Here is a 27,734-nt window from a genome sequence, read left to right as displayed (position 1 = left end):
TGGATGATCTAGGGAAACCTTAAATATTCTCACTTTTTGTCTCTTTCTCTTTCTCTGTGCCAGTACTGGAGCTTGAACTCAGGGCCTCATGCTCTCTCTGTTTTTTCTTTTGTTTTTGGCGGGGGGTGGTGGTGGGAGCGGTACTGGGGCTTGAACTCTGGCTTGAATACGTCTCTGGCTTACATGCTGTCCCTGAGTGTATATACTCAAGGTTAGCACTTTACCACTTGAGCCACACCTCCACTTGCATCTTTTTGGTAGTCAATTGAACATAAGAGTCTCATGGATTTTCCTACCCAGGCTGGCTTCAAAGCTCGATCCTTAGCTATCAGCCTCTTGAGTAGCTAGGATTACAGGCATGAGCCAACAGCACCTGGCTCTCTCTTCTTCATGTTGTTGTGTTGGTTTTTCTCTCAAAACTTGTGCTCTACCACCTGAGCCATAGCTCCACTTTGTAATGACAAGTGTTCTCAAAAGAAGGAGGAAGAATATTTTGACCAGGTAGAAGACAGGCACCATGACTTCCAAGGCAGATACTGGAGGGATGTAGCCACCAGCCAAGGAATGCAGACAGTCATCAGAAACCTGGAGAGGTAAAGAGTGAAATTTCCTTTATTATGGAGGCAATATGGTCCTGTCCACACACTGATTTCAGCTCCATGACTGACTCCAGATCTTTGGCCTGTGAAACTGGGCTCTAAGTTTGTGGTGATTTGTTAAAGGAGCTGCAAGAAATGACCACAAGAGGAGACATCAAATCCTGGAAGACATTTCCAGAAGAGGGGGAGGGAGAAAGGCTACTGAGAAATTCAAGGGTAGAGTTTGAAATAATAAACCGTATTGACAGGAGGGATCAATTGCCTCTTTTTTTGAGATCAGGAGTTGTGTACACTGTCCCCACTCTGTTTCTTTGGCTTCAAATGTATCTGTTTATTTCTTAGGTAGTAGCACCTTGAATTTTAGAGCTAAGAAAGCCCCCAGAGACCCTGGCCCAAGTTCCTTGGTAGAAACTGGGGGAGGGTAACATATGAAGGCAGAATCATGGAAGGACACCAAGGTCTCACAGTGTAAAGCCTTCCTAGTTAACAATTGCTTAGGATCAGTAAAGATCATTACTTCCTCAAAGCTAGAACTTGTCATACGCTGTGAAATACTGTGACAGTAGCCAGGGGCCAGGGGCCAGAGACCTATAATCCTAGTTACTCAAGAGGTTGAGATCTGAGGATCACAGTTTAAAACCAGCCAGGGCAAGAAGCTTGTAGACTTTTATTTCCAATTAACCAGCAAAAACCCAGAAATGAAGGGACGGCTCAAGTTAAAGAGCACCAGCCTTGAGCAAGCATACTAAGAAACAGTGTCCAGGTCCTCAAGCCCCTCTACTGTATTTACTATGACAATGAATGCATAGGACCTGCCTTTGGGTAGCTGGCTCCATCCATCAGAGGGAACTCAGGGGTCATCACTCAGCCTTCGCCCAGTGGACTTGGACACAGGGTTCTTACTGGAGGTGATAAAAAAAAATTCAGATTCACAGATAGATAACATGGGAGCCTGCTAAGCCCTTGGGTGCTGCACTTCCCTTGTCAGTATTTAGCCACAGCACTGGCTACTGGCTGGCTTTGCACAGCGTGAGTCCCACTTACTTGCTGCACAAGCAAGCACCCTGCCATGTGTCCCAAGTCACCTAGGCAAGAATGCAATTTTTTTTTTTTTTTTGGCCAGTCCTGGGGCTTGGACTCTGGGCCTGAGCACTGTCCCTGGCTTCGTTTTGCTCAAGGCCAGCACTCTGCCACTTGAGCCACAGCGCCACTTCTGGCCATTTTCTGTATATGTGGTGCTGGGGAATCGAACCCAGGGCCTCATGTATATGAGGCAGGCACTCTTGCCACTAGGCCATATCCCCAGCCCCAAGAATGCATTTTTTTTCTCTTGACTAGAGTTGACCCATCAGACTGCCCCTGCTTAGCTCTGTGTCTCTACCTCCAACCTGCACCCTCGCTTACTGTCCTCAGCATGCAGGTCTTCTCTGTATTCATGGAATCTGCCAAACCCTGGGATTTTTGTGGCTTATTTTCTCTGGACACTTTGTCTCACAACTGATTTCCTTCTCAATGTCCAAATTGCAGCTCAAATGTCCTATCTCCAGGTACCTTGCCTGATGTTCTAGCTGCAGAGTCCCCACTCCAATGACAAGATATCATCCATTTCGCTTTTCCTGAAGAGCCTACCATGCCACACAATTATTTGATTTGCCTATCCTTTCATTGCTCACCTGTTCCCTCTGCCAGTGCCCAGGCCTCGTGAAGGCAGGATGTCAGATTGGTCCCCATTCCATTTCCTGCATAGATCTTGAATTATACTAGATCTTTGGTAAGTATTTGTTTAATACATGAATGAGTGCAGGAGTACCAGGGTATCCTTGCTGATGAATCTCAGGTCTATAGCATCATGGCCCAAGTAGAGCACTAAAAATACATGGACAGAAGATGAGCTGCTATATAAATCAGACCAGGTAGAGATCTGTCAGATGCCAAGCAAATTATTTCCTGGCAGTTAGGATGCCCCACAACCTGGTAGCACATCAGAGAGTACTGTGAGGAGGCTCCTGGAAGAGCAGGGGTCTCAACATAGGCTGTTTCATCTAGTGGATCACAGACATTTTCAGATTAGGGGGTCTTTATAGAGACTTTGGTCTTTGGAGATCAGGTCAAAGAAGGTACATGGGAGATTAGAGAGGGAGAGAGGGAGATGTGGGCTTTGCTCTAAATGAGTGCTCATTGGCTGGAAACTTTCCCAGAGCATCCTTGCTGGCTAGTAGCTTTGGTTTATCTGATGTGGGATCCCTGTATCCTTTTAATAGTTAATGATCCTTTTTTTAGGCCATAGCACAGCAGTACCTCATCCACCAGACCATTTAGAGAAACTTGGAGAAGAGCCCAGAGGCATCATGGTGCGATGAAAGGCTGATCAGCCTGTTTCCCACTTTAGACTTCTGGCTCCATAAGGTGCTTCAGATCATTTCTTCAACTAGCAGAATATGGTGGTGAAGGCATCGCCTTGAAAATCAGGAGCCTAAACCCAAGTCTAGCCATGAGGTGCTGTCCAAGTCATGGCATCCCTCTGTCCCTCAGTTTCTACAGAAGTATTATCCCTATTTCAAAGCTTGCTGTGAGACTGAAATTATTTATCCATGGAAAACATCCAGGACACAGGACTGGCATATGGTAAGGGCAAAAGAAATGTTAATTTTCTAATGGACCTTTACCATGTTACAGAGAGAGAGAGAGAGAGACAGAGAGAGAGAGAGAGAGAGATAGATAGATAGATAGATAGATAGATAGATAGAGAGAGAGAGAGAGAGAGAACAATGTTAGTGGCGATTCCAGGTTGGTTCTTAAGGAGTGGTGTGCAAGAGTGGGGTCCCCAGAGTGTACTCAAATTGGCTACTCTCCCTTGAGATTTCTACAAAGGACAGCTGGTGTAGAAGGCTGTGCCTAGAGCTGCCAGATGGTTTCCAGGACTCGGCACTCTCCCCTGGCACCTGCTTACCCTAGGGTTAGGTCATAATGTTCCATGGCACTGCATCATCTCTGGGGCCAATCAGAAAGGAGTGTGTGCAAAAATAATTGGCTGTGTTCACTGTTTTCTGCAGAGCAATCATGGAATAAGTTCATTGGAATAAGTGTGGCAATGCTTTCATTTTGTTTTGTTTTGTTGTTTTTAAATGATAAAGAATGGTGAATTGTTTCTTTTTTACCTCTTGTATTAAGTGTGGAACTTGATGTGGAAGTAGTGATCTTGACAATTCCAATAACAAGAACTGCAATTTCAAACCAGGTACAGGTGGCTCATGCCTATAATCTTAACCATTCAAGAGTCTGAGATCATAGTTTAGTGCTAGCCTGGGAGGACAAATCTGAGAGACTCTTGCCTCCAATTAATTAACAAAAATCTGGAAGTGGAGGTGAGGCTTCAGAGGTAGAGCACCAGCTGTAAGCAGAGAAGATGAGCAAGAGTGAGAGGCCTGGAGTTCAAGCTCTAGTAACATGCACATATGAATGCACAGACATACATGCACATCAAGGACCTCTTAGCTTTAATGACCAGGAGAGATGCTTGTTGCTACAACCTGAGAAATTAGTTGCTTTTCCAGACATTGAATGTTCCCTGTTATTTTAAATCACATAAGAGAAAAGGAGTCCAATCAAAACATATTTGTATTGTCTTGTAAATTTATTTATTGAGGAACTAGATTGTTTGACCTATAAACTTTTCCAGGTTGGCATTTTGCAACTGCACTTCTAATGCAGTTCAATAGGTTCTTTTTGTAACTTAGGTTTTTAGACCCCAGGCCCAAAGTCCAGGAGTCCAAAGTTAAGTCCAGCCACTCATCCCCATATGCCAAATAGACATGGCAAGGGGTAAGAAAGATTACTTACATGGCAGCCATCGGAAGACAGCACTTCAGCGCATCTTTACCTATCCTCAGGGGCAAAGACATTGGCTTCAGGTTAAGTAGGGAGCATTGGGGGCAGAGGGTAAGAAAGGCATGCACAGTTAAAAGAGTCCCAAGTTGAAGCTAAGGCCTGATTGACCATGAGCTCAGTCTTGTCCTTGTAGAAATTCCAGATAAATTATCACTTTGTTAATGGAACAGAATAGGAACAAGGTGATCTCTTGAGTTTTGGGCTGTTTGTTTTCAAGATGATAAGAAGCCATTGTTGGTTTGATGAACAGTTTGCCTTCCACACAAGATACCTCTCTGAATCTTCTCTTTCCTCCTGCAAACAAGGTGATTGCAAGGGATTGTGCAGAGAACAGCTTAGATCCAAGGGTGCAGATAGACAGAAAGTTAGAGGGCTTCTCATTAGGTCACAGGACCCACCAAATCATCTTTCAAGCGGCCTCTTACTTTCTGGCAGCAGGGTATCCCTTTTGCAGGAGCACAGTTCAGATTTTAAAGCTATCTGGACTACCTAACACTGGCTAATCTGAAAGTAAAAATGGTTAATTTTAGTGCACTGTTATGGAGTTGAGTAGCATTGGTCTGGCCTCTGCTGAAATCTTTATGGTAGGATACAGAAAGACATGTAGGTGTAGGTGCATGTGGACAGAGAAGCGGATCTGCTTTTCAATAATGTGTTCTCATGAGAGCTAACCTGTTTCCAGTAGAACTAATCTTATTTCAAGGCTTTAGTAATTAGGCCTTAGCAATCAAATGTCAACATGAATATCAATGAGGTCAAACCTTAACTTAAAACCATAGCAGAGCCCAGATCTATAATGCAGCTTTTGAGCAGGATGCTATGTGCTTTTATGCATATTTATGTTTTGAAATTAAAAAAACAAATCTCATTCAGTCAACCCTGTCCTCTTAGCTGGTTATCAGACAAGGAAAATATAATATGTTGATTGTTGAAACTAAAGGTCTGAGGATCTAAAATTATCTGTACTATAATAACCTTAGTAATATCCCAGTACAACATGTTAATTACCTTGAATGCTGGATTAGTACCCACTATAATTATAAAAGCCACTACTTAAATAGTGCTTGCTTTACATTAAGGATTACTGTAACCCATTTTACAAATTACTATATTGAAATACTGGTCTTAATCAACCAGTTTCCTTTCTGTCTTAAACTGATTGGAAAACCCCCTCACAGCCCATATTTTAGATTAGGATTTAGAGATTTTTCTGTCTGAGAAGCAAAGTCTCATCCATATCTCTTTGTTTTTAATCCTTAAAAATAGCCATTCACGTAGGTTATAGAGAGTTAGAAAGCATGTGACTGAATGGAGATATTTGGTCTATAAATCTAAGCTTGCAAAATAGGAGGAGGAAAGAAAAAGAAAGGAAGGAAAGGAAAGAAGGAAAAGAAAAGAAAAAAGAAGGGAGGATGGGGAGGAGAGAGGAGAGGAAGGGAATGAAAAGAAAAAAGAGAAGGGAGGGGCGGGGGACAAAAGGAAATAAGGAAAGGAAAGGAAATAAGGAAGGAAAGAAGAAGGGAGAGGAAAGAAAGAGAAGAGAAAGAAAGGGAAGGGAGGATGAATGAAGGAAAGAGGGCGGAAGAGAAAGGAAGAAAACAAAGGAAGAGTTTAGTCTTGAGCTTCTAATTCATGACTTAAATTCTTAGTTGAGACACAGTAATTATACATCTATGGAGGGCTGTGTGATTTCAATCATGCATCGATCAAATCAGGGTTACCAGTGTCTGCTGCCCATCAAACCTTTACCTGCCTGTGAATGTCAGCAGCAGCTGCCCCTCACAAACTCCTTGGCTAAAATCATAGCTCACGGACTTGGCATCTTGAGGAGGTCTGGCAGCAGTTCTCTCCCTGGCCCCTAGTAGAGATGGAAGAGCCAGGCTTTTTCTCTGAGCCTGTCTTTCTGAGAGCACTGCACAGCTGGTGAGCAGAAAGCTGGGCTTAGCAGCCATGGTGGGTGGGAGGGGAATGCAGGGTCTATAATGTAGTATTATGTGAGTTCCCTCCCCCACTCCATCCCAGCATGCACATCCATTCTCCCCGAGCGAGAGCTGTAGAAAAAAAATAAATCTTGATATATAACCAGATTAAGACAAGCCTGCCACCTGGCTTCTTCCGCTGCTGCCACTAGCTCCTGGGCTCTGGGGATTAGTGGGAGGGGGCTTTGTTGGGGACAAACATTGACATGTCAGCTTTGGTTTACAGGAGTGTTCTTTGTTTAGCTTCTGGGAGGAAAAGGAAGATCATACCCTCCTGGCTGCCTCCTCCTGCTTTTCATCCTGTCTGCTCTTCTGTGAGCCCTTTGGGGGCTCCTTTGGGGGACCCTTACTTGCAGCGTGGGTGGGTGCTGGCAGAAGATCTGTGTTGATCTCTCACACTTGGCATGTGGCAGCCAGAGAAGAAAGACACAAATCATTTGTTGAGGCACAAATGGTTATTAATCCACTTTCCCAGGCTGAGGAGAAGAGGCAGAGATGCCCACTTTCTGTCATGGAAGCTCTCCCAGAGGAGGTGGGCCTGCCATGGTTCTGCTGTTCATTCATTCATTTACTTAACCTGTCACTGGGGGGGGGGGGTGGTTGGCTTGTCTATTTATTTGCTCACTCACTAAGCCTCAACCAGCCTACATGGGCAATGCTTCAGAGCCTTCTTTCTCATCTCCCACATGCCTGGCTCAGGATGTCCCGGTCCTGGAATGCAGGCAATGGAAGCCTGATGCCCCTGTTCTGTTCAATGACCAGTGCTGGATCCAGTGTGATTCTGGATACTGCATGGGATCTGTCACCCATGTTTCTTTGCAGGCATGAGCCCAGCCTCAGTGACTCTGGCCAGTGTACTGCAGGTCATGGGTGAAGCTCTGTCTGAGGAAGAAATCTGGTCCCTCTTGTCACTCGCTGCTGAGAGGCTCCTGGAAGATCTGCGCAATGGTAAGGGAAGACTTGGGGCAAGTGAGTTGCAGGAGTGTGGAATGAATGGGAAGCTTTTCAAACAAATAATATTTTTTGCTTCTTTTCAACTGGCTATTAGTCCAAGGTTCCTGAATGAATAGGCAAATGACACCTACCTAGCAGTTGCATTTGGGAGGCTGGTCTGTTTCATAGTCCCATGTTATGAGGCAGAATTGACAGACTTTGCTTGAAAAGCCTTAGTCTTGCTACAGCAATACAGGCCTATCAACCCCAGGCCACTTATGCTTGGCCAGAGATGGGCGGCAAGGACAATCATACAGGACACTCAAACACTCCATCTGTTATGTGCTGAACGACCCTGCTTCCTATCAGAAGACAGAACTCAAGTTGGGTATGGTGGGGCATGCCTGTGGTTCCAGCTACTTGGAAGGTGGAGGTAGGATGACTTTGCCCCAAGGCTGACCTGGGCAAAAGCACGAGACCCTATTTGAAAAATAAACTAAATGCAAGAGGACTGGGTATGTGGCTTAAGAACACAGGCTTAGCAAGTGTTCAAATCCCCAGTAATACCAAAGGCAGGAGCCCAAAGAGGAAGAGGAGGAGGTGGAGGAGATCATCATCTTAAACAACAAGACAGAATCCATACAGTGCTCTCAAGGGGAGGTTAGTATAATGAACAATTGAACTGTAATACAGAACTGATGGAAAGATAGAAGAAAGCTTATATTGAGAGCTGAGGGCAGGTTCCCAGTGAGGGACAAACTTTGAAGGAGAGCCTCCTCTCCAGGTGGGGGTTCAGATTTGTTAGAGGTGTGCTTACAGCTTATGATGATGACATGGCTTTCCTGGCCATGATGGCCTGCAGTCATGACCCAGGTGAGGCTAGGCAATAGCCACTGGTAGTCAGGTGGCTGAGCGAGTAGAAGTGAGCATAACCCTTTGGGGTCTGGACAGGCTCAGGTGAGCAGGAAGATGCTTACCTACAATACTTGTGTGGCCAGTCTAGAGCAGGTGATCAAGTGACCAGGCCAGGCCTAGAGGTGGCAGTGGAAATCTCTCTTCCAAGGTCCATGTCTCCACCCAGGTCTCTCACACCTACACTGCCCACCTCCTGGACACAGAAGGAGATCCCCTGTCTTCTGCAAGGTCTCTCTAGCACCCCGTCTGGGAAAGCTGAGCACCACACTCTCTGTGTATAGAGATGCTGGAAGGGGCAGGTACAGAAGGATGGGTCTGAGGCATCCAATCAGTAACTGAAGTTAATCCCTAGAACTTACATTCAAATGTTGGCTTAGAAACCTCAAATGGTTGACAAAAGAGGCACATACAGCAGAGGCTCAAAAATGCTCCAGGAGGTGAGAGGTCCCATCATGGGCAAAGTGCATCTGTACCGCTCCTGTCTCCCTCTCCCTGGGTGCTCACACCCTTCCTCTACTCTGGAGGTTCCCGTGAGCACTTATAGAGCTTCTGAAGACCAACTGCCTTGGGTCCTGGTCTGGCTGGAGAGAGCTTCAAACTTACCCCAATTCTAAGCTCTGGCCTCCTGTAACCTTCTAAAACTCTCAGGCCACTGATACATTCGGATGCTACATTTTTGGCCACCCGTTTCAATGCATGTTCTTGCAAGTCAGGATAGAATGTATTCAGTTCTGTGTCTCCCCTGGGGCTGGCTCACACCAGGCAAGCACCTACAGGGTGCAATTCTCTGGTGGCCTCCAGGTGGCAGCCTTACGTTGTTACCCCTTCACTGCCTTGGTTTCAGGTTCATCAGATTATGTGGTCTGTCCCTGGTCAGTCTTGCTGTCTACAGCTGGAAGTCTTTCTTTCCAAGACCATATTTCTCATGTAGAGGCTGCACCATTCAAGGCCCCTGAACTCCTACAAGGATTGAGCCAGGATGAGAAGCCAGATGTGTCTCAGGTAAGATGTGAGGCCTCTGCACCTGCCTCCTGTCCCCCAGGAAAAGCCTGTCATCAGAGCAGCATTTCTAGCTCCTAGCCCAGCTCTGCAGAACCTGGCTGTCAACACAGAGGTACAGTGGGCTAAAGGACATTGATCTTAGCCATGTGCTGGTGGCTCATGCCTGGAATCCTAGATACTCAGGAAGCTGAGATCAGAAGATCAGGATTCAAAACCAACCCAGGTAGAAAAGCCAGTGAAATTCTTATCTCCAATTAACCACCAAAAAGACAGAAGTAGAGCTATGACTCAAGTTGTAGAACATTAGCCTTGAACACAAAAACTCAGGAACAGAAGGGGGACCTTACTTCAAGCTCCAGTACTGGCATAGGGGGCCCTTACTTCAAGCTCCATTACTGGCATATGTGTGTGCAGGCATGCACACCCACTTAACACACACACACACACACACACACACACACACACGGACATTGTTTTCATTGTTCCTTGCCGGCCTCTCGTTAGCTCTTAGACAAAGGCAAGTCAGTTTTCTTTTCTTGTACTGGTCCTGGGGCTTGAACCCAGGGCCTAGGTACTCACTGTCCCTGAGCTTTGTGGGCTCAAGGCTAGCACTCCACCACTTCTGACCTTTTCTGAGTAGCTTATTGGAGATAAGAATCTCTTATGGCCTTTTCTGCCTGGGCTGGTATTGAATTGTGATCCTCAGATCTCAGTCTCCTGAGTGGACAGGATTATAGGTGTGAGCCACCAGTGCCAGGCTCAGCAAATAACTTTGATGAGCTCATTTCTACACCTGTACATTGGGTTTGCTATGATTTAGTCAATCTGGAGATCATGAGCATTCAAGAAGTGTTGAACAGGCTCTGAGTAAATGATCTTTAATGAAACCATCATATGTCCTTTACAAATGGTTTTGACCACAAAACCCCAAAAGTCTACAATACAATGGCTATGGTCACAGACAGAGTTATTAGTTACTTAAGAAGGGGGCGGTCAGCAGCTCCTTGATTTCACTGAAGAGCTAGACTGTCTATTTAAATTCTATCCTTTTTATCTGTTGGCATTTTGATGGTTGTAGATGGCTTCTGTGACTCTATGTATCAAATCAGTATTCAATCTGGAAAAAAGAGGAAAAGGATGGAATCAGTCTCATACATTCCATTAATCAGTAAAGCAAATGGTTGGTTTTGTGCTGATACTGGGGCTTGAACTCAGGGCCTCTCCATTAGCTTTTTTGCTCAAGTGATCTAACACTTGAGCCATATCTTTACTCTTGGCTGATGGCTAGTTAGTTGGAGATAAGAGACTCACGGACTTAACTTCCCAGGCTGGCTTCAAACCCTAATCTTTAGATCTCAGCCTCCTGAGTAGCTAGGATTACAGACATGAACCACCTTCTTCTAGATACTTTTAAAAAATTTACTATTTCAGAATATATATGTATATATATATGTGGATTGATAGTAGGCTATATAGCTATACATCTATCTCCTAGGTATCATAGTTTCTACTAGAAAGCAAACTTCTGGCTTTCTCACCTGTAGTGTAGGAGGCAGCACAGGGTGAGGGGAGCAGGTGGTGTGGCTAGACAGATGACTCTGTGGAATTGACTTTGCCCCCAAGACCAGCACTATGGAATGCTAGAGTTGGTGGACATCTAATCATGTGTGTTTCCCTTGGGCAGGTACATGTCTATTCTTTGGGAATGACTCTCTACTGGTCAGCAGGGTTCCACGTCCCTCCAAACCAGGTCTGTAAATGAAGGCTCCAGGTTCTGCTCAGCCATGGCTTTACTTCAAACTGTGATTTGAACTCAGGTCTTGTACTCACTAGGCAACTGCTCTACTGCTTGAGCCATACTCCCAGCTTTTCAGGCACAGCTTTGGGTTAGTTCAGTGTTTGTCTATAGCAGGATCACATTTACTGAGCATGGGTGTCACCATGCTTCCCTCCTAGGACCTAGCAAGCTTTAGCAGTCAAGTACACAGCTCCTTTCTTTAAGTGCTGGTGCAGCCTCAGCATTGGGCTCAATCTGGCACTGTAGGCAGGCATAGTTGGGACTGGAAAGCAAGATAATGCCTATGTAACCATCTCTGTTCAGGGAAGTAGTAAGCTGGAGGAGTTTCCAGGTACAGAGGCCACTGTTATGTTGTGTGTGTGTGTGTGTGTGTGTGTAGTGGGGCTTCACACTCTCAATTTGCTTTCCATTCAAGGCTGGAGTTTTGTCACTTGAGCCACACTTTCTCCTCCAGTTTTTTGCTGGCTAGTTGGAGAAAGAGTTGCTTGGACTTTTCTGCCTGGGCTGGCTTCAAACTGACATCCTCAGATCTCAGCCTCCTGAGTAGCTAGGATGACAAGTGTGAGCCACCAATGCCCAACTTCATTGTTTTTCTGTATTGACTGGAAACTCTTTTAAAGCTGCCCCTTCTTGAAGTGAGATGCCTCTCTTGCAAACCAATCTGATGATGTTCCCCAAAGGCAGGTGGAGTCCATCCTCTGAGGTTTTCAGGAGAAGTACTTTATACACTATCAGAAGGCTCAGTGCATACAAACTTCAGTGTTGTACAGCATAGCATTTTACAGTTTGGGACTGTTGAGTATGTGTGTGCATGTCTTTGTGTAAAATTTCATGGGATACCATTAGAGTTTCTTAGAAACTAGTTCTACAAGAGTGCAGTCAGGCTGGGAGACTGCTGCTGGAGACACCACAGTGAAAGATTTGTGTGCATGCATACATGTGTGTATGTGTGTGTGTGTGTGTGTGTGTGTGTGTGTGTGTGTGTGTGTGTGTGTTGCCAGTCCTGGGACTTGAACTCAAGGCCTGGGTGCTGTCCCTGAGCTTTTGTACTTAAGGCTAGAGCTCTACTACTTGAGTCACAGGACCACTTCCAGTGTTTTTGTTTGTTCTGGTGTTCATTGGAGATAAAAGTCACAGACTTTCCTACTGGGCTAGCTTTGAACTTTGATCTTCTGAGCTCATCATCCTGAGTAGCTAGGATTACATGAGCCACTGGTACCTGTCTCAGACCCTAGTTTTAATGTCATTGGCGCTCAAGGGTCCATGAAATGAGACCCACTTTCCTCACTGGTGGGCATGGCAGGCTGCAGGGTGAACATGTGTGAAAGGCTGCCGACTGGGATGCCCAGGTGCCTGGCATCAGTGGCGATCACCATCACCATCCGGTCCCTTACCTGCATTCCAGGTGTGTGTCCCAACTGAGGGTTGTCCAGGTGAGTGAGAAGCACACTGCACACTGTGTGTGTGTGTGTGTGTGTGTGTGTGTGTGTGTGTGTGTTCTGCATCCTGTAGTCTTGGTGATGGATTGTATGTATTGAACCTCCCAGAAGGAGCAGGCTTATATTCTGGAGGTGATATCTCTAGGGTGCTCCAGTCACAGTGCTGACATCACAGTGTATGTTTGAATGGCACTTGTCCTTCTCGCCACCCTGTGTCCCGCAGCCCCTGCCACTCAGCGAGCCAGTGCACGCGCTCCTGCTGGCCATGTGTGAGGATCAGCCGCACAGGAGGCAGCCACTCCTGTCAGTTCTGGAAGTCTGTCGGGTCCACCAGGAAGAAGTGGCTGTGTACCCCACCCCCGCCAGCCTCCACATCAGGCGTCTGGTGGGCCTGGTGCTGGGCTCCATCTCCGAGGTCAGTGCACAACTAGACCCAGCAACCTGGCAGCCACTCATCATGTGTGGTCATTGAAATGGAAATTGGCTAAATGATAACTAATTAAAATATAATAAGAAGCTAAGCACCAGTAGCACATGGTTGTAATCCTAGCTACTTAGGAGGCTGAGATCTGAGGATCAAGGTTCAAAGCCAGACAAGGCAGAAACAAAATCCACAAGACACTTATGCCAAGTGATGGAGTGCCAGTCTTGATAAAGAAAGCCAAGTAATACTCTTAGGGAAGAAGCACAAAGGCACAATGCCTATGCCCTTCTGATCAAATAAAGTAGTATTTATCAAGATGAACTGTAGGAAATGGAAACAAGGGAGTTCTTTGTTCTTGTTGTTTTGTTTTCTTTTTGTTTTGTTTGTTCATTTATCCGTCTTTGGGAGGGGGGACACAAAAATGGAGGGGCAAAGGGTAAACAAATGCAGCAATGATACTCACTAGACAATATTTTGAAAATGAACTGTTCAAATTGTGGGTGGGTACATAAGGGAAAAACTGGGAGAGAATGAGGGAAGGGGTGACATTGTCCAAAAAGAAATGTACTCATTACTTAACTTATGGAACTGTAATCTAGCTGTATATTTCCTTTATAATAACAATAAAAAAGGGAAAAGAAGAAGCCAAGCAAGATAGTAAGGTCATGAGTTCAAGCTCCAGCAGGGTACAAAAATGTATAATAATTCAGGGGGCTGCAAAGTAGCTTAGTGGTGGAGTGGTTGTCGAACACACATAAGGCCCTAGGTTCCATCCGAGCAGCACAAACACACACACACACACACACACACACACACACACACATTCAATACCATAGTTGCACTTGTTACATTTCAAGTACTCAGTCCCTGCAGAGAGCTGGTGGCTATCCTACTGGACAGGGCAGATCTAGAATATTCTTGTCATTCAAGTTCTATCAGGTGGTCCAGTTGAATTCCCATAGGTAGAGCCTGATTTCTATCATGGCTCAGACTATTAAACCTTTGCAAGTGTGTGTTTATACAGAACAGTCACATTTATGAGCTGGAATTCAGTTCTTCCATTCTATCTTCTAGGCCTTGTTTGACATTTTACTCTCAGGGTATCTGTCCCCTCCCCTCCAGCCTCCCACCCTCTGCCTTTGTCTCAGCAGGCGGTTTTCTGTTCTTTGCATGCCCAGTGCATTGCAGGAACCTGGCACACGTCAGTATTTGATTGAGGGTTGGGGGCCCTCCATCCCTGTGGCTGGGATTCCTGGGCAAGTCATGTATTGGGGAAGCAGTCTGGGAAATGGTAGTGAGGGAGATCAGACTGGGGGCAAGCTGAAGAAAAAAGTGGCCTCAGCAGGGGATAGCCTCTTTCCATCCCACAGGGAGCGCTGGAGCAGGAATGGTGCCTGGAAGTTGATCCCTGTCACTGCTCCTCCATGCCAAGGCATGGCTGGAGAAGGACAGGCAAGCAAGGGGCCTATGGTATTCAATGCAAGGAGGTTTTTATGTGAGATAATCTGGAGGGAGGCAGAGCCAGAACCCAGCTAGGCAGCGGCATCTGTTTATGGACATGTTGGTGAGCCCAGGCCAAGATTAACACAGGCACCATATGGATGGAGATAAAGAGACAGGTGAGTAGGCACTACAAACAGTCCATTAGAAAATGTCCCTCCTAGCCAGGCACTGGTGGCTCATGCCTGTAATCCTAGCAACTCAAGAGGCTGAGATCCGATGATCACAGTTCAAAACCAGCCTGGGCAGGAAACTCCATGAAACTCTTATCTCCAATTAACCACCAAAAAGCTGGCAGTAGAGCTGTGCCACAAGTGGGAGAGTGCTAGCCTTGAGAAAAAAAACTCCAGGGATATCCCAGGCCCTGAGTTCAAGCCCCAGGACCAGCATTCATGGTAGATCTCCCTTTCTGTCTTTGCACATGAGATATGGCTCTGATATTATCACTGGGCCTGAAGGTTCAGGTGGGACAAGGCTATATTTATTTGAAAGATTCAGTGGCATGTCACTGTTCTGGATGGCATCCATGGGCTCAGGAATCCACAAAATAAATTTCAACTTGTTCAGAGCCATACTAGGGCAGCTGCCATGCTGGATAGATCATACAGATGGCACAGTATGGTGGGGGACACAGGCCAGCAAGACAGGGGACACAGACAGGGGAGGAAGTTTGAGGTCATGTTACAATGGGGAGTGATGTACATGAAGTGGCAAGGTTGCAGTGGGAAGGACATGGTGCTGGGTCCTGCTGCTCAGAGGTGCTGAGAGACCCCAGCCAGGACAGAAAAGCAAGAGAAGGGTCCTGATGTGCCAGACCCAGGACTGGCGGAAGTGACTCACTGCTAGGGGGCGAGTGGATGGATCCAGAGCGTCTTCCAGGTATTGGACAAAGTGACACTGGGCTCTCCCTGGATAGGGTGGATGATGCCATATTGGTCTAGCCTGGTAAGTAGTTTGCTGGTGTCTGCTGACCTGGGGTGGCAGCTGTGTGATGCCCTTGATCTCCAGGTAGAGAGGAGAGTTGTGGAAGAAAGCACCTGTGAGCCACAGAGCAGAAGCTATCTGCTCAGGAAGAGGCTGCATCAGGCAAGCAGCAAGAGCCCTGCCTCCCAGGCCCTGGATGATCTGCATCCTCACAGAGGTGGGTGAGGTCCTGAGCTCCCTGCCTGGCCACTAGTGCCCAGCGTGGGTCAGCTATTCTGCTGTGATGGCAGAGAAAGCCCAGGCAAGTGGCACTTCTCCAGGAAGTCCTGCAGTGAAGGGGCTGAGTCTTAGCCCCCCACCCCTTAACCATCAAACAGAGATACTTGTAGCAAAAGTTCATCTTCTTTTAATTAAAATCTAACTTCACAAGGTGATGACAACAAATCAGAATAAGCAACAAGGGCTGGGATGTTGGGATGTAGCTCAGTGGCAAAGTGCTTGCTTAGCAAGTGCAGTGTCCTGGGTTCAATCCCTAATACCAAAAATGAAAATACAAAAAAAAACCCCACACAGTTAAAAACAACTCAAACAGAATAAGGAACAAAAAAGTAAAGCTTCTGAAACAATATCTATATCTGTCTATCTATCATCGATCTATCTGTGCTTGAATATAGGACCTCATGCTCTTGCTTGTTTTATTTTTCCCCCTTAAGTCTGGTGCTCTACCATGTGAGCCACATCTCCACTTCTGGCTTTTTGCTGGTTAATTGGAGATAAGAGTTTCTAGGATTTGACTGTCTAGGCCAGCTCTCAACCTCAATTCTCAGGTCTCAGCTACCCAGGATACCTGGGGTTAGTTGTAGCCACTAGCACCCAGGAAAAAGTTACTTTCTATATGGACTTATAGAAAAAATATAACTTTTAAGAAGTTGGTTTTTCAACTAAAACCGAGCTTGTTTGCTGATTTGCTGATTTTTTCCTTGTTTATTTTATTTATTTGCTCATTTATTTATAGACAGGGTCTTTTTATGTAAACCAAGGTGGCCTCAAGCTTTAAATCTTCCTGTCACCAACTCCTGAGTCCTGGGATGACAGGCACATACCACTTCACTTGGTTTTGTATTTTTATTTCTAATTAAAGTCACTCCCCTTTTTTTGATCCTTAACACAAGATGCTATTCTATTCTTTGCCATTAAGTGGTGGCCTCCACCACTTCCTCTCCCTTTTCCTCCTTCTCAACTTCCTCCTCCTCCTCCTCCTTCTCCTCTTTTTTCTCTACTTCACCAGTTCTGGGGGATTGAACTCAGGCCCTATACTCTATCCCTGAGCTTTGTTTGCACAAGGCTAGTGTTTTACCACTGAGCCACAGCACCACTTCTGGCTTTTCTGAGTAGTTTATTGGAAATAAGAGTCTCAGCCTGGTGCCAGTGGCTTGAGCCTGTAATCCTAGAGACTTGGGAGGCTGAGATCTGAGGATTGCGGTTCAAAGCTAGCCTGGGCAGAAAAGTCCGTGAGACTCTATTTAACCCCCAGAAAACTGAAAGTGGTGTGTGGCTTAAGTGGTAGAGCATTAGCTTTGAGATGAAGAGCTCAGGGACAGGGGCCAGGCCCAGAGTTCAAGCCCCACGATTAACAACAACAAAAGTCTCACGGCCTTTCCTGCCCAGGCTGTCTTTGAACCACAATCCTCAGATCTCAGCATTCTGAGTAGCTAGGATTACAGGCATGAGCCACTGGTGCCCAGCTTCTTACTCCCCTCTTATAGTGCTCCCATCTCCCACCTGTGACATTTTTCATATGAGCACGAAGATTCAGAGAAGTTCTCTCATTTCACCAGGGGCACTCAGTTAGTGAGTTGTGATGTTATCTATACTCTGGGCTGCCTGATTCCAGAACGCCAGGCCCTTTGCCTCCAGCCATACCTTCTAGTGTGTGTTTGATTAGTTTCAGAGAGAAGCACAGAAACCCAGAGCTCCCTGGATCCCCGATGGAACAACACAGCACAGAGTCACTGCAGCCTCTTTGTTAACAGGTGAGTTCTGAGGTTGGAAGGTGCTGGGAACTTGGTGGGAGATGGCTTATTTCCTGCTTTTAAAAAAGTGATTATTGATGAGAAAGAAGCCTCTTGCCTCTCCAAAAATCTTCCATTGGGAAATGTAGAAGCGTAGTGTTGAGGGGCTGTCATCAGATGCCCTGTCTCCTCTTGGAACCATGGTTAGGCGCAGGGACAGAGCAACAATGTGCCTTAAGCGATTGCAATTGCTTACTACCTGCTACCCAGCACAAAGCCCAGCTGTCATAGCATTTAGCTTGCACCTCTGCAGCCTGGAGCCTGTGCTCAGCCCAGCCTTTCTGAACCCTCTGGGATCCTGGTAGATATTTGGCTGCTCTTTTCTAAGAGGCTGGGCTTTGATTGCTCACCTGACAGAGACAGGGGAGAGATGGGGGAGGGAAGGAGGGAGGGAAGGGGAGGAAGGAAAAGAGAAGAGGAGAGAGGAAGGGCAAGATAGAGAAGAAGGGAAGAGGGAGAGAAAAGGAAGGGAGAAAAGGAAAAGGAGGGAGGGAAAAAGAAGAAGGAAGGAGGAAAGGAGAGAGGAGGGAAGGGAGGAGGGAAGGAAGGAGAAAAGAGAAGAGGAGAGAGAGAGAGAGAGAGAGAGAGAGAGAGAGAGAGAGAGAGAGAGAATTCCAGCTCCAGCTTTCCATGACTTCTGCCTCATTTTATTAGCCTAATCAGGCCTTAAATCCAGCCCAGAGTTCAAGGCCAGGGAAATGACTCCACCTTTCCAAGGGAAGAGGTTGTAAAGTTGCTTTGCAAAGCCTTTTTTCCTTCACTAGTCTGACATTGTACTTTAATTGTGTGCTGGGCCCGTATCTTCCCAGAGCTGGAACTGTGGGGACCTGGGGTTGGAGTGTGTATTTCTTTGGTGCTTTGATAAGGTTTGCGATGCAAGCTTATCTTTGCATAGCTCAGCTGCTGGCTTTAGCCATATACTTGTCATATCCACTGCTGGGGTTTGACCGATGCTCATAGCATTTACCGTATGATTTTTCTTGCCATTTGAAACTATTTTTGCTAATGAAATAGCTTCCCTCTGATACCATAAATCATACATAGTCATCCATCTCTTAATAGTGGGGCAGGTTCTGAGAAATGTGTTGTTAGGTGATATCATTGGGGTGTGAACATCATGACATGTCCTTACACAAAACTGATGGCGTAGCCTTCTACACACTTAGGGTCTATGGTGTGTGTGTGTGTGTGTGTGTGTTCTTAGGTATACATACATCTGTGCACATGCACGTACATTCATGCATATGTGCTCATGTGGGCATATGCATGTGTGTGTATACATGTACGTGTGTGTACTATAATAGCCTAGTACTCAGAGTTATGGTGACAAAGCAACACAAGACTGGCACCAGATAAAGAAGTGTAGTCAAAAGACAAAGGAAACAGATATATAAGGATGCTGGTGGCAAAATATGGCCAACTGTTTACAACACTATATGTATGTGTGTGTGTGCGCACGTGTGCTGGTCCTGGGGCTTGAATTCAGGGCTTGGGAGCTGTCCCTCAGCTTTTTTACTCATGACTAGGACTGTTAACCAGGCACTGGTAGCTCACTTTTGTAATCCTGGCCACTTAAGAGGCTGAGATCTGAGGTTTACTGGTGGAAGCCAGCCTAGGTAGGAAAGGCCATGAGATACTTAGCTCCAATTAATCATCAAAAAGCTGGAAGTGGATCTGTGTCTCCACTGTGGTAGAGTACTAGCTTTGAGAAACACACAGACACACAGACACACAGACACAGACACAGACACAGACACACACACACACACACACACACACACACACACACCCCAAAACTTAGTGCCCTGGCCCGGAGTTCAAGCCCTAGGACCAGCATAAAAAGAGACAAGTTAAACAATAAGAACAAAAAATTGGAGATACGAGTCCAGTAGAATTTCTTTCTGAACTGGCTTTGAACCATCATCCTCAGATCTCAGTCTCCAGAGTGGCTAGGATTTCAGGCATGAACCATTGGTGCCTGGACTAGAATACTTTTTTTAAACAAAAAATCTCAAGAGTTTGTTCAAAGAGTATATTCTGAAGTAATGATACAGGCACACAGTAGCAAATTCTTAGGCGAATGAGAGGCTAGTGAGAGTCGTTTGTTACCATTATCGATCACGCAGATGGTACTGCTGAGCGGCACAGGACAGGCAGGGCAGGTTCCTCACAACAGTAAACACACAACGTGTGGTATTACCATGTAACAAGTCTGCCTCACTAGGTGACAGGAACCTTCACCTCAGTCGAAACATCATGGTACTGCGGGTGCATCTGCTATGTGCTGCCATTATGTGGTACATGACTTATCTTTATGGTCAAAATATTTTAAACATGGAGGAAGGAAGTCAGATCACGGGAATCTCATGGCTAAGGGATCATGTACTCCTAACCCCACCCATTCCCATGGCTCTACAAACCTGACTTGTGTAAGTCTCAGTTTCCCTACCTAAGCAGTGGCTGCAGGAAGTCCTCACGGGGTGAGGGGCATGGGTGCAGCTGCCCAGATGTCTGGTGTCGGAGCATCATCAAGAGCTTCATGACCTCTCCATCCCTGCCCAGCAGTGTTGCAGGTGTTCTTCCCCACGACGTTCAAGAGGACCGGCCGCTGAGCTCCGGGTCTGTACCCTTGGCAGACGCAGAAAGGTCACGGCCAACAACTCCTTCTCCAAGAAGTTTCCTGCAAAGAAAGGGAAAGGTGAGCCATAAGATGGCTGAGAGAGTCTCCCAAAGGGCTTGGGCAGAGGGGTGGTGACAAAGAGCCTCAGTGGGCTGGGTCTACAGGAGACCTTGTGTTATGAATAAAGTGGAAGAGGCCACAGCCTACCTCTCAGAAAGCTCACAGCCAATAGTGTGAAAGACAGAGCAAGAGTGGCATGTGCTCAGAGAGCTGTCTAGACTGAATGCACTTGCCAGGGATCTTCTGGGAGCCAGGACTCCTCATGGAGAGGCCACAATGAGGGTCAGCTGGTCAAGTTTGTGCTGCCTGATCAGATAATGGCTGGGCCCAGGATACATCCTCTGCTCAAAAGGTCTTCTACAAACAGCCCTGAAACCAGTCATAGCCATTTTGGTGTTTTTTTTGTTTGTTTCATTCATTCATTTTTTTTTTTTTTTTTTTTTTTTTTTTTTTACCAGCACTGAGGCTTGAATTCAGGAACTTGAGCTCTCACTTGGCTTTCTTTGTTTCATTCATTCTTTCTTTGTTTCTTTTTTTTTTTTTTTTTGGCTCAAGGCTGGTGCTCTATCACTTGAGCCACACATCCACTTCTGGCTTTTGGCTGGTTATTTGGAGCTAAAAGTTACAGAGTTTTCTGTCCAGCCTGGCTTCAGACCCCAATCTTTGGATCTCAGCCTCCCGAAGTAGCTAGGATGACAGGCATGAGCCACCAGCTCCCAGCTCCCTTTGGTGTTTAGGATAAAGCAGTCTTGCTTCAAGACACAAAACGCTGCCCTCAGCTGAAAAGCTGTCATACAGTGTACAAGCCCACAGTGGCCCTGAGGGGACGGGTGCCCTGAACTGCATATAGGGTGACATGCCATTCATGGGGTAGCTGTCTACCTGACCTTGTGTCTCATCATTGGGACCCTCAAACCCAGATGGATTCAGAAGATCATTGTCATAGGGAAATTAAAGACCAACAACAAATTAAAGCTGAGCCCTAAATGGCCTCTGGTCACCCCTCCTTTTGTGTGGTCCTGCTTCCTTCCACATGCCGCACCTCCCCTCAAGCCCCCTGCTGTGGCCTTCAAGAAGGAGATTCTGAGGGCTGGGCTGAAGGGGTGTCCCTACCCTCAGGAAGCTCTCAGCCCCTGATGCATGCTGCCTTATGAGCTTTCTCTCTCCATCACCCCCTAAGGACTGGGGCTGGGGACTCTCCCAGGACACATCCCATCTCCAGTTGTAGTCTCTGGAAACCAGAGTCCTGCTGGGAGTCTGTGGGGGCACATAACACATCACCCCTAAGCCTGTGACCTGCTGGCTATGCACACAGGGAGCTTTTAGCCTCTTGGAGCCTCCATTTTCTCACCAGTAAAATGAGTTGAGGACAGGCAACCAGGAGATGATGGCTGGCTCTAAGTAACACGAGGACTAAAACATTTCTTGGTTCATCACTGACACAAATGAGGAGTTTTGTAAACCAAGAATGAGAGTTGATGGTGAACACTCCTGATTCCACTGCTAAAGCTAGAAAAACTTTTCCTTAATCTAACCCTGGTGTTTTATTTGTGAGGGTTTGTTTCATTGAACATAATGAGTGTGTGTGTGTGTGTGAGAGAGAGAGAGAGAGAGAGACAGAGACACACACACACACACACACAGAGAGAGAGAGAGAGAGAGAGAGAGAGAGAGAGAGAGAGAGAGAGAGAAACTGAGGCTTGAACTCAGGGCTTGAATGCTGTACCTGAGCTTTGTAGCTCAAGGCTGGTGCTCTATCACTTGAGCCATAGCTCCACTTCTGGCTTTTTGGTGATTACTTAGAGATAAAATCCTCACATTTCTGCTTAAACTGCAACCATCAGAGCTCAGCCTCCTAAGTAGTTCAGATTACGGGAGTGAACCACCAGCTTCTGGCTAGGATGTGTTTTATAGTTTGATACACTGAAAAGATTAGGAAATGCTGTGTGAGTTGTGAACTCTTAATAAAGATGTCCCTGTGCTTACTTAAGGGCCAAGATGTATCAGTCTCCTTCAGATACTCATAGTGGCTTTGAGGTCTTGCTGAAACCTGTTTCCTTTGGAGTCTGGAGAACAAAGAACTGGGGAGGCTGGGGGAAATGAGCTTATAGGGGAAGCCAACTCTGTTTCTCCACTATAAGTAGTCTGAATATTTTCTCCAGTTTTCCAGGCCGGAGTTTGTCCTGATGGCTGGAGAGGCCCCAGTGACCCTACATCTGCCTGGAACCATTGTGGTAACCCTGGGGCTGGGCTGGGTGGTCAAGGAGGGAGTTGCCTAGCCAGGAAAGTCTGGTATCTAGCGATGTTCTATGTGAAGATGTCCCTGTGGCCCCCCAGTCTTCTCTAGACTGTGACCAGAGCAGTGACCACTTCTATTCCTGCCCAATTCCTTCACTATCTCCTTTACACCTTTGAGAGAAACCCTCTACAGCTTCTGGCTTGATCTTACTGGTCTGTCCACCACCAGTCACTCTAGCCTACCTCTCATTCAGTCTGGGTGCTTGTGAGGCACCTCTCACATGTGGGGCATGGTGTTAGGCTCCAATCTCTGCTGTGGATGTCAGCAGTCTGTGGCTAGCTACTTACTCGCAGTAGCTGTGAGTGGTGGACCTAGGATTTTAACTCTTGGCCTGGGCACTACTCCTAAGGTTGTTTGATGGTTAAATGAGATAATACAGTTTAAAGTGGCTAGTGCAGTAACTAGCCCAAGTCTCATAGTTACTGTGACAACTTACACCACCACTGTTGTTTTTAGACCAAAAAAGGGAAATCCTATTTGGCTCTTAGGGACCTCTGTGTGGTCCTGCTGAGTGGGCAGTGTCTGGAGGTAAAATGCGACATCAGGTCCACCGTGGGAGCTGTCTTCAATGCCGTCATGTCCTTCACCAATCTCAGAGAGACCACCTACTTTTGTTTGGCTTATGTGAAAGGTGAGCATCTCCTGGGAGCATCACTGGCCTTCTTGGGCCTCTAGGAACCAGATATGTGGGAATCTGAGCTGGGTTTCCCCTAGGAAAGTAGTTTAAGACAAGGATATCTCCCTCTGTCTACTTTACCATCAGTTAGCATGGTGGTGAGAACCTCAGGTGCTTGTGTAAAAAGTGTCAAGTGGCCTGGCACTGGTGGCTCTGGCCAGCAACTCAGAAGGCTGAGATCTGAGGATCGAGGTTCAAAGCCAGCTTGGGCAGGAACGTCAATGAGACTCTAATTTTCATTGAATCACAGCAAAAAGCCAGAAGCGGTGCTATGGTACAAGTGGTAGAGCTCTAATCTTAAGCAAAAGGGGCTCAGGAACAGCACCCAGGCCCAGGGTTCAAGCTCCAGGACCAGCAAAAAAAAAAGTTTCAAGTGTTCACAGATTGTCAGGAAATAGTGAGTGTAGGATGTTGAAGAGGGAGGGGATGTGATCTGCCAGATTGCTCTGAGGAATAGCAAGGCATTGGAGTTAGACTGAGAGGTGGAAGATAAGGCAATTGATGCAGAAGGCCTGGTACATGGTGAAAACTTCATAGGCCTTTGTCACTTATTACCTTTTATTTCTATTTGTTTCTATCTGTCCATCATCATCATCATCATCATCATCATCATCATCATCATCATCATCATCATCTATCTATCAATCTACCTACTGTTCTGGCATTGGGGCTTGAGTTAAGGGTCTGAGTGCTGTCCTTAAGCTTTGTGCTTTACCTCTTGAACCACAGCTCTACTTCTGGCTTTTTGGTGGGTAATTGGAGATCGGAGTCTCACAAACCTTCCCATCAGGTCTGGCTTTGAACCAGGATCCCCAGAACTCAGCCTCTTGAGTAGCTAGGATCACAGGTGTGAACCATCAGCACCTAGAAATCCTTTGCTATTTTATGTTCACAAGTTGACAGCTGGGAAGCAGGTGTTAACTGCCGGGCACTGAGGGGACTCTCCTGTTCTCTCCTACACCAACAAGGCATCTGAGCATGGGGTTAGGACTCAGGGCTGTGAGCCTAAGGGCTGGGGTGCTGCCTGTCCCTTCCCCCTCCATACTCTCTCTCTACTTCCATCTTAGGCAAAGAGTTCTTTTTCCTGGACAATGAAACCAGACTGTGCAAAATCGCCCCAGAAGGCTGGAGGGAGCAGCTGCTGAAGACCACCCTGGATACCTTCACGCTGTTTCTGCGGATAAAGTTCTTCGTCAGCCACTGTGGGCTGCTCCAGTGAGTGCTGCCACCCGCCCTGGAGGACCTTATACAGAGTGCTTCAGGCGAGCGCTTTGGGTATGGGGACTTCCATAGAAATGACAGCAGTTTCTGCCCATGTGTTTCTTATATAAATGAGCATAAAAGGAAAATATCCATTGTGTGTTTTTTTTTTGTTTGATTTTGAGATGAACTCAGGTCAGAATAAGAACTTGCCCTTGTATTTCAAACAGAGGTCACTTGAGGTCAAAGTTCACTCAACCTGTTTCCCCCTTCTCCCTTCACTCACAATCCAGCAGCCTAGGGAGAGGCTGGAGGAGAGAGCACTGGATTTGGAATTGACTCACCATTTCTGCTCCTTTGCTTACCATACATTATACCTTATGGGAGGGAGCCATAGCAGTGGACATCTCAGTGGGGTTTTGGAAGTGCCCGACACAAAGGCAGAGGCATGGTGAGGTGGAGAGAATACACTGGTCTCCCTGACCTTGTACTCTGGGTTCTGTTGGGTGATAGCCTATCCCCTCTCCTGCCCCCATTTCCTGCCCAGGCTGAGTGGCCCCCTGGTTTAGGTTCTCCTGACCTCTCAGCTCTCCACCCACCTTCTTTCTTGTGTTCATTTACCAGGTACAGCCTGACAAGGCATCAGTTTTATCTGCAGCTTCGGAAGGACATCCTGGAAGAGAGACTGCATTGCAATGATGAGATACTATTGCAGTTGGGGGCTCTAGCCTTGCAAGCCGAGTTTGGCAACTATCCTAAGGAGGTAGGGCTGGATACAGGGGCCCTCTGGGTGGAGTAAAAGGAGAAATTATTATGGAATTGGAAAGATAGTAATGTGGAGATTCTGCCTTGAAGAAGTATTGTCATCATGTACTACTGAGATCATGGTAAAGTCTATCCATCCACCCATCCATCCATCTTTGCGACAGTCTTTCCATCCATCCATCCATCCATCCATCCTTCCATCCATCCATCCAACTATGTATCCATCCATCCAAGAAGCACTCATCAACTGTTTCTCAGGTTCTGGAGAGCGGTGGTACTGTATTTCTAGTCTAATTCATCCCTCTTGTATTATTCAGATTTGTTACTGTGGTGGAACATCAGAGACAGTGAACTCATGGAGAGAAAAAACTCATTTAACTTACTGTTTGGAAATTCAAAGTCCAATATTGGGCTTCTGGGTTGATTTGGCCTCTGGTGAGGGCGATGAGTAGTGGCACATCACAGCGGGATTGTGTGTGGAAGAGCTTATGGTGCCCAATGGAAATTCAGAGAGAGACTGAGGTTCTGGATGCCTTCCAAGGCCACATCCCCAATGACCTAAGACCTTTTCAATGGGTCCTTCCTCCCAAAAGGTCCCCTCACCTTTCCATAGCTCTGAAGACCAGATCTTTCATCACAATGGACACTTGCAGGACACTGAGACTACACTCCAAACACAGTACTCCAAAAAAAAAAGAATAATTTACTTATTTATTGAGTTCCTGTCATCATCATCATCACCAAAACTTTCATTAAGAAATAATTCTGGCCAGGTGCTGGTGGCTCCCATCTGTAGTCGTAGCTACTTAGGAGGCTGAGATCTGAGTATCGCAGCTCAAAGCCAGCCCAGACAGGAAAGTCCATGAGACTCTTACCTCCAATTAACCACCAGAAAACCAGAAAGGGATCTGTGGTTCAAAGTGGTAGAGTGTTAGCCTTAAGTAAAAAGAGCTCAGGGACAGTGCCCAGGCCCCAAGTTCAAGCCCTACAACCAACAAAAAAGTTTGTTCCTGCCATTGACACACATTTTCTATAGTGTTAGCCCTCTCAACTCTCATAGTAACATTATGAAACTGATATATTCTGTAGAAGAACAATCTGTTGTTGCTTAAAGTGTCTAGTAACTGCCAAAGTCACAATTTGAGCCCAAGTGTGTGTGTGACTCTGAGGTCAGAGCTAGCTAGCTCTGGTGGGATGTACTTCCTCTCAAACATGGCTGATGTCTTGTTGGTCATGCCCTGCGACAGCAGCACAACCATATGTAATTGTCTTTCAGTGAGTTGACAGGGGCTATTTAATTAGCAAATGACACAAATTAGGAAGGAGTAATGCTGAGGTACTTGTTTACCTAAGTTGGAATTAAAAATGGGGATGCCCTCTGTCTCTCCACTTGTTGGCAGCCATAAGGCTGGCAGCCTCATGTAGCCCACGTTTGCCATGATATTTTGCCTCCCCTTATGCCCAAAGCAATGGATCTAGCTGACCATGGATGAAATGCTGAAATCATTAGCCAAAACAAATCCTTTCTTCTCCTTGAGTGTTTTCTTTGGTTTTCTCAGATATTGTGTCATAACAGTGAAAAGCTAGTACTTGCTGCCAGTGATGTCAGAAAGACTTGGGCTTCCTGTGTCTGAGCTTTCTCCTCTGTCAGGTTTGTCTTCAGAGGCTCCTCAGTTCCACCCTCTAAGTGGATAATGAATGGAGGCCTGGCTCCTGCCTTGGTGACCCTGTGATAAACCATTGACAGGCAAGGTGGAAGCTTGCTTGGCAGGGACTGGAAGCACCATTGACATTCCCCTCCCTACTCCGCTGGGCCTGCTGTGGTCCATGGGACTAACTCCGCTTTCTGCCTCTTGTACCACTCTGCCTCAGAGGGAGATCTTCCAGAGCTGGCCTGGTTCCCTTAATCTCTAACTTGCCCCTTCAAGCTTTTATTTTTTTTTTTGGTAGGGCCTAGCAATGTAGCCCAGGGCCAGAAGACCTGTGTTCTAGCTTAAAGATAGCCAGACAGAAAGGGATTCCATCTTATTTTCTAGATGGCTGGACATTTTAGTCCTTTAATTTATTTTCTCCTATCAGAGTATTAGATTTCTTGGAGCTCCTGGCTCCGGTTTGAATGTATTTCCTCCCAAGTTCAGGTGGAAGCGCGGTCCCATTGTGGTCCTATCATGAGGTAGAGCTGGTAAATGAGTAGTAAGTCATGAGGGCTTTGCCCTTTGGGATGAGTTAGAGCCTTATGAACTGGGGCTGGAGGGAGCAAGGCTCTTCCCTCACATACCGACCGCGCAGCAAGGCACATTCTTGGGAACAGGGTGCTCAGCAGCCTGCCTGGACACCAGGGTTGCTGCCTGGATCTTGGACTTCTCAGCTTCCAGAACTGTGAGAAATACACTTCTGATATTTTTAAAATATTAACTACCCAAATTTATGGCATTTTGTTAGGATAGCCCCAATGGACTAAGTTAGCCAACCACATTGGATAGGGAAATCTGCTTTATTCATCCTACTAATTGAAATGTTGATGTTTTCCAAAACATATTTTTTCTCCTAGTGAACATCACCTGAATGTCTGACCACGTGCCTGAACACCCTGTGGCTGAGTTACATCGACACATAAAATTAACATCCACAGTGCCCTGCC

The 27,734-nt window shown here is 46.4% G+C and overlaps 1 protein-coding gene across 1 annotated transcript in view; it reads left to right on the top strand.

Annotated features, from left to right (window-relative positions):
* The window catches only part of Frmpd2 (FERM and PDZ domain containing 2), a 111,138-nt gene that overhangs the window by 12,209 nt on the left and 71,195 nt on the right, over positions 1-27,734 (top strand). Inside the window, exons 2-12 of the mRNA XM_048336023.1 lie at positions 7,289-7,414; positions 9,159-9,316; positions 11,001-11,066; positions 12,777-12,968; positions 15,486-15,618; positions 17,347-17,434; positions 20,036-20,171; positions 22,316-22,387; positions 22,909-23,083; positions 24,196-24,343; positions 24,953-25,091. Of these exons, the coding sequence (XP_048191980.1) occupies positions 7,289-7,414; positions 9,159-9,316; positions 11,001-11,066; positions 12,777-12,968; positions 15,486-15,618; positions 17,347-17,434; positions 20,036-20,171; positions 22,316-22,387; positions 22,909-23,083; positions 24,196-24,343; positions 24,953-25,091 (1,433 nt within the window). The remainder of the gene's footprint in view (positions 1-7,288; positions 7,415-9,158; positions 9,317-11,000; positions 11,067-12,776; positions 12,969-15,485; positions 15,619-17,346; positions 17,435-20,035; positions 20,172-22,315; positions 22,388-22,908; positions 23,084-24,195; positions 24,344-24,952; positions 25,092-27,734) is intronic.

The sequence above is a fragment of the Perognathus longimembris genome, chromosome 2 (genome assembly GCF_023159225.1).
Source record: "Perognathus longimembris pacificus isolate PPM17 chromosome 2, ASM2315922v1, whole genome shotgun sequence".
In the NCBI taxonomy this organism is placed as follows: Eukaryota; Metazoa; Chordata; class Mammalia; order Rodentia; family Heteromyidae; genus Perognathus; species Perognathus longimembris.
Note: the sequence above shows the minus strand (reverse complement) of the source record. Positions and strands in the feature narration are given on the sequence as shown.